General features: G+C 38.8%; 1 protein-coding gene across 2 annotated transcripts in view; it reads left to right on the forward strand.

The window, feature by feature from the left end:
* The window catches only part of ELMOD1 (ELMO/CED-12 domain containing 1), a 28653-nt gene extending 22847 nt beyond the window's left edge, over window positions 1-5806 (forward strand). For both annotated transcript variants that reach the window (XM_009081625.1, XM_009081624.1), the window contains 3 exons: window positions 948-998; window positions 2499-2632; window positions 4442-5806. In XM_009081625.1, the coding sequence (XP_009079873.1) occupies window positions 948-998; window positions 2499-2632; window positions 4442-4614 (358 nt within the window). In that variant the 3' untranslated portion in view covers window positions 4615-5806. The remainder of the gene's footprint in view (window positions 1-947; window positions 999-2498; window positions 2633-4441) is intronic.
* The last annotated feature ends 1584 nt before the right edge of the window (window positions 5807-7390 follow it).

Consider the following 7390-nt stretch of genomic DNA (forward strand, 5'->3'; position numbering starts at 1 on the left):
CATGAAGCTCAGGGGATTGTTTTCATCATAATATATACTTGTTGTAGTTCAAGCAGTAGTCCAAGAACAATGCTTGCACACATAGTTGTCTATAATTTGGGATCTAAAGCTTGCAAGCTCTGATTTGCCTTACCAAGGCAAAACTCCCAGTCATACCAAGGTCATAGCCCACTGGTTAGGGTCGGTTCTGTGTCTGCTTTTAGCTGGTGATAAATGCACGCAATGATTTCTGCTGAACTTGCTCATTTGAGTAGCCTCAAACCTGGTTAGTGGGATGTTGGCTGACTGGTTGCATCACACAGCTCTTTTATATCATTGAACAGCTAAAATTTAGTCTAAAATCAATCTGTTCCCTAACTAATTTTATTTTAAGGGAGGGATCTTCTGTGTCCTTGAAAAGCTCTGCATTATCGTGCCAAATAATAGGAAACACTGTTCCTTATTTTTGACTTTTGAGTGGTTTCTAATTTGGCTGGGGGTAAAAACTTTGTGTCAGAGGAATATTTTTCATTTTTGCCACTTCAGGTGAATCATGCCTCCAGTGATGAGTGTCATATATATTTCTGAAAATACAAAAGGCTTTGATTAGTTAAATGTAATTTCAGCTTTTTATATAACTCAAACTTGACTCAAGTGGATCATCTCTTTGGTGAATATAGAATATAACTTGCTTTTACTGAGAGCATTGACATAGACACATACTTTGTAATGATAAGACAAGTTTATTAGCAGTGCTGTAATGCCAGTTACCCGTTTCAAGTCTATTTATATCAATCCATTCAGTCAGAAGCAGAGTTAAATGTGATTAGCCATATCAATGGAGGTAAAATACCATGTTCAGTCAATGTTATGTTATTGAGGAAGTTGAAAGAAAATATTTGTCGCTTAGTAATGCATGGCAATACCTGGATTTTAATTACTTTTTGGGTTTTGTTGTTTTTTCTCAGCCACCTCAGCAAAGCTGAATGGGAGAAGAAAAAGTTTGATAAGGCAATTGGGTGAGTTTGAAAAACTTTTTAAAGTTGTTACAAACACAGCAGGTAACAATGATACTGTATGTTTGAGGGGGGAAAAGGTATTTCCTTGTTACTTTTCAAAAGAAATTTCAGTGAGCATACTAACGTGTTGTCTTAACCACACTTTTCTTTAGATCAAAGATTACAGGAAAACTGTTGAAAGTTACATTTAGAGAAAAAATAACCCAAAAATGTTGTAGCAAGGAGAAACTTCCTCTGTATGCTATAAATAGTCAGTGATGAGTATCTGTTTAATTTTTCTTAACACATAATGCGATCGAGTCTTACTTCTTGCTGTCAGAGCCAAGTTCTGACCTGCTTTCAGAAAAGTATAATAGGAAAGAAATAGTAGTGAGGGTTTTTTTTTCTTCTTAAGCAGTGGGTTTGGTGTTAGCTGCATTATTCATGAGTATGGAACTGGATGTTCCTTCTGAGTGTATCTGAAAATCTGTAATACAACATTTTACTGTCCATATTTTATTTTTTTTCTGTGAAACTTGCCATTAGGCCTCACGCTGCAGTTAACTTAGAGGATGCTGTTTGTTATTTTTGTCTCAAATACAACAAAGGTTCAAGAAAAGGAAAGTATTTTGGTTTGCTTGATAGAGGTAGCTGAAAAAAACCACCTGGGACAGTCTACAGAAGACAGCTGTGTTTAGATGAGGGGAAAAACCCCAATCACTGAGTATCCAGACATGTTTGGTTTTATCACTAAAAGTCAGTGTGAGACTTGGTGTTTTCTTGGGCAGTAGTCACTGCCAGAAATGTCAAGTTCTTTGTTCATCAGCCTCACAAATTTACTTCCAATTTCTGAGTCCTGTCGTGTCTAAATATGCTTCCCTTTTTGATATGTCTTAGCAGGACAAGAGTTGCTTCATGACTCTGATTTTCTGGGTTTTGTTTCCAGCATGCTCTGATGTAGGGTTTTCCTCTGTTTTCTGGCCTGTGTATCTGGTTTTCTTCTAAGAAGAAATTGGAGGTGACTCAGCTGAATCTTATTCACAGGCTTTTTAGTCATATGAATGTCTTTATAGGACTGACTGTTGAAACCTGATGTTCCTAACGGTGGGTAATGAATTCCAGTGGGACAGTAGTTTAAAATAGCAACTGATGGGTCACCCTACAGCCACGGCCACCGTGTGGAGTCCCTGCCCTGTGCCAGAGGTGAGCACAGGAGCACAGGGACACCCAACCCAATTTCATAGGACTTAATCAGTGCTGTTCCACTGAAAAATCTGGCACAGTGGTGAAACTCCTGTTTTCACTGACCATGTGTTTCCCAAGGGACTGCTGATGTTAGAATGTATACAGAATGCCAGATAAGTGTTTTTCTTGTTTTCTACCCCACACACTCCTTGGAAGCTCAGAGAGAATTAATACACCTCAGTAGCACACAGAATCTGCAATATCAGGGTCATCAGTTTCTTTAAGTGTGCTGAAAGAAGATGAACTCTTCACAAGTGTTGCTGCTTTTTTTTACAGATACTCTTTTGCTATCGTGGGGATTAACATAACAGACCTCGCATACAACCTGCTTGTGAGTGGAGCTCTGAAGACTCATTTCTACAATGTTGCTCCAGAAGCACCAACACTCACTCACTTTCAGCAGACGTTCTGTAAGTGCTGGGGCATGGTGGGGTGGAGGCTTAATCAGAATTTGTATTCTGCAAACACTCTTTGTACTATTCATAGTTTTTAGAAACAAATAAAAATCTGCTGACTCTGCACAGACACTGTCTTAGGATGCTTGGATTCAGCTCCTAGTTGTGATGGATGCCACTACCAAACCAAGGGGCAAAACAAGCAAACAAAACCAAAACCCAACCAACTAAGCAAAAAACAGCAAACAAACCCATGTCAATTCCCTGCTCTTATGCTCTTGGAGTTTCTCTTCTCTTCCTACTGCAGTCATCCTATGTTTCCTTCAAATTTACTTTAATCCTAGATACCATTAGGCTGCATTAAATGTCTACAGGCTGCCTGACTGACCTGGAAAGTCAAATTACATTGCCCAGCCAGCAGCCTAGGGGAACACAATGACTGTATGTACCACATGGACCTCCTAAATGCTGAATGAACATCACCTCATCTGCATCCTTCTGCTCCCTCAGGCCATGGGGACACACATTAGAGGCTGAGAACTGTATTTGGCCCACTGCTCTTGGCCTCTGTTGCCCTCTCTGACTGCATAAGTGATGCATGAAACTGCATTGCTCAATGACATGCTTGGTACAGTCACTGCTGAAGTACAGGAGGTGCCTTTTGGAAATCCCTTAGACTTTGGAAGGTAAAGATGTAACAATGTTCTATAGTGGCTTTTTTTGAAAAAGGGATTTATTGAGCTTTTTTTTGAAAGTATTATCTCTGAGATGAAACTGCCTATGGCTGCTGGAATATATGTAAGAGATTTGAAGATGTACTTGAAGGTGCCTTTTGCATGAAGTTTTTCAAATTGATGATGGGGTGAAAAACATGTCAATGAAAATATGTATTGAAAATTAAGTTAGAAGCATGTGTGTTACAATTGTCATACAATAGAAAAAATGCATACAAAGAATCAAGCCTTTTTTTGCAGCAAATGTACTCACTTTCTGGAGTACAGAAAAGTGACTTGCACATTTTGCTGTGTTGGGGTGAAAAATTATACTCCTACAATGGTTCATCTGCTGTGGAAGTTGTGATCAAGAGATTGGGTCTGGTTCACTGAAGTTCTAGTGCTGAATGTCATGTTTTTCCTGTCAGTGAAACTCTTTGAGGCCAAGGACAGCACAGAACTGAGAAGATAAAGGTCTTAATCAGAGCCTGTATATTAGACCTGCTTTGGAATCAAGTTTCTTCCTATAACAGGGATAACTTGCCAAAGCTAGTGATTCTGTGTATAACCTTATCATTCATCTTTTCAGTATCATAGGCATGTTAGCCAGCATTTTCAGTGAGGTCACGTGCACACAAGTAAAATTGTGCTTGAGAAGGAAGCATTAACACAAAAAGTAATGGTAACTGTTGTGTTACCTACAAGTACAGTCTTTTTTTGTGGAGAGCAAGCAGTGTTCCTAGGAGGAACATTCTCTCTGTGAGGCAGAACTTGAATATAAACCAAAGATTGGTGGAGCAGCACCAGCAGCATGTTTCCCTGCTTTTATACTCATTAGTGTAATATTTCGATTCATGAATCCATATGTCAAGACAACTAGTGACTTCTTCTGTATATTATGAGAACTTCTGCCAGTATGTGATATTCATCCAGCTTTGGGTTTGTCCAGAATAGGCTTCGTCTTGTCCCTGCACAGTGCCATGAAATGTCAGACCTCGGTGACCAGGATTCTCTGTGTAAATCGTAATTATTAATTGCAAGCTTCTTCCTAATTTTGCATGTCATCTTTACATGCTGTGTTTATCTCTTCTCCCTTGTTGTTATTTTGTAGGCTACTTAATGCACGAATTCCACAAATTCTGGATTGATGAGGATCCACTGGACATAATGGAGTTCAATCGTGTCAGAGAGAAATTCTACAGGCGAATCTTGAAACAGCTCCAGAACCCAGAGATGGCTCTGTGCCCTCATTTTGCTGCGTCAGAAAGTTTAATCAATATGTAGTTACTCACTTGATTTTATTTGGAAACACTGTCTCACTCTTGTGTTAGATCACTGTTAGACCACCACTAGCATACTGAATGACCATGGCGATCGTGTGCATGTTTTTGGCGCAGTATTCATCTATTTTTGTCACATGATCCCCTTATGCTTCTCTTGGTGGGGAATTCTCATTTTAAATGGGTGCTCATATTGCCGCGTCATGCAGTGTTATATTCTGAATTGACGTCCAGATATCAGAGTTTTTCTATTTTTTTAGACTTTCCTCATAATTCAGCATTGACAATTGAATTGTATTTCTCTAGCTGTGTTTTTGTATATGTGGAATAAGTAGCTGGATCTTGTATTGTGAAAGCTTTCTAACTTCTTGGTATGTTTTAAGATAACTACTGGCATTTCGAGCAAAATATATGTTTGGACCTCATCTAGAAGATAATGTGTGTATTTTAATCTGATGCAGGCAAACACATTAATGTCCAGTTTTCTTCATGCAGCCATTATATGCTTAATGCAAAATTAATGAGGCTTATGAGATACAAGTTTCAGTGAGAAGATTTTATGCAGAATTACAATCAGCTGCATGAATACCAAATGGTCTGGTGATGCTAATACATTCACAGTGAACTGCAAACACACTCACAACTACTGGTTAGTGGCAGGGGCCAAAAATTATAACATCAGGCTGTTGTCACCAACACCATCATGCTGAAGCATGGTCTAAATTCCTGCACATTCCTTTGAATATACAGAGGTTAGTATTTTGTGTCACATGTTGGAAGGCAACATGATTTGGTCACGTTGTGCTTGGTGAATTCAGGGGAGCAAAAATCTGTATCTTTTCTTTGAACTACTGCAAATGTTGCTTTCGTTCCTAAGATCTGGGAGAAAAAAATTGATTGGAAGGTTTAGGGCAAAAATGCTTGAATTTCCCAGACTAGTTATAAAAAAAATTAAAAATGGCAAACTGCCTTTTTTTCTAAAACCATAAATGAGTAAAAGTGTTTGACACTAAGATTGTGTAGTATATTGAACAACATCTACCATGGCATTTCATACCCATGGTATTTTTTACCTTCTAAGCAATCAATTTTAGTATTATATGTTTGTGTAAATCACTTGCATATGGAGATTAAATTGAGTAGTGTCCAACTACTTGTGAATTATATTAATAAATTATACATCATTCTAAACTGAAGCACTGTGGGTTTTATTTTTGAGATATGCAGTAATACAGATGAAAGTTATTTTAATTAAATGGATCAAGTAAAAGGGGATGTAACAGCTCTGTGGTATTCCCTAGTCTGAAACATGATCTGAACTTCTTCAGAGCAGGTGCTTTATATAGTTTTTAGTTACTGCTTGGACCATTACTTTATAAGCAAAAAGACAAAGCAATGGGAGTACTTAAACTTCTTGGGAAACTTCTTCTTTGGTTTAAGCCCTCTCATTTCTCTTCTAAAATGTAAGATGGGGGTCAGGACTTTGCTGCAGGGCTGGAAACTTGCACTCATTGTGGAGTTAATGGGCAGAATTCTATGGGTGTTGAGATAATTAGTCTTCTACAATGAATTTGGAAATACGGAACTGGAAATATTAACATTTGCATATTTTGCATGAAAATACAAGGAATAAAAACTTGCATGTTTAACTTACTACCATTGATTTTTGGAAAGCAGTTATTTATAGTCATTAGGTCTCAAGAGCTTTTCCATGTCATGCTTCTAATATAGGTTTCCAGTAACAGTTATCATTGTTTCAAATCTTAGGCTCTTGCTTTCTTTCTTTGCCCCACTCTGACCTAAATGCCTTCTGCAATTTATTAGGTTATACTGGTTTATTACTAATACTCTGCAGTGGAGTTCATGGAGCTGGGGAGGAGCAAGGGAGGCACAAAGGTTCCTGCTGCCTTGTGACTGTTGTGAAACTCTCAGTTATGCCTTGTCTCAAGGTGTCAACTTCAAATAAAATCAGAAAATGTCATCTGGCTCCATGTCAGATTGTATCACTGTAATCTAACTGGTTTGGGTGATTATTTTTCCTGTCTTGCAGGGAGATGTATTTAATGAAGCTAAGTGTGAAATTCTTTCTCCTGTGGAGCCCTTGCATGCTGGGGCCTTCAGATTTTATCGTCCTGCCCACTTGTGCTCAGCTCTGGTCTGTGACGTGCTTGTTCTCAAAATCCTTGTCAAATCTGGGGCAGAGAATGTCCCTGGTGAGTGCCTAACACTGGCTGTGTGCTGCTGAGGAAGGATGGCTGTCTGGCTCTGTCTTCCCTCCTCCCCAGGAACAGCCTCTTACCGTGATGCAAGCCTAAGCTCCAAACTGACCTATGAGGAGCTGGATGCTGCTTTCTCCACAGAGGAAAAAATGAAAGAAACAGAAAATTTAAAAAATAGTATCAAAAGTTGTTTCAAGAAAACAGAATCAATATTCATAATCATTACAGGGTGCAGATTTTGGTTTAATTAAGGATAAGAAGTTTTAGGTTGGATCTTTTGAAAAACTTTCCACAGCCTCACAGTTTCTACACTGCACTATATGTCTCCTCTCTCAGAGGCTCATGTGTAGCCAGCTGGATGTCTGCTGCTGGGAAAACATCATCCCTGGCTTTGTGCATCTCAGGCAGCAAGTGCTGCCTGCCCAGCCTGTAAAGCTCTTTAACAGATAGTTTTCCTCAGGCAGACAGTTTACATTTGGAGTGCCATGCAGCCCAGGTGTCATTTTAAAAAGGCACAGACACATTGTAAGTCTAAGCTGCGGTTTTACTTTATAAAATATG

This window comes from Acanthisitta chloris, unplaced genomic scaffold (genome assembly GCF_000695815.1).
Source record: "Acanthisitta chloris isolate BGI_N310 unplaced genomic scaffold, ASM69581v1 scaffold16629, whole genome shotgun sequence".
Taxonomy (NCBI): domain Eukaryota; kingdom Metazoa; phylum Chordata; class Aves; order Passeriformes; family Acanthisittidae; genus Acanthisitta; species Acanthisitta chloris.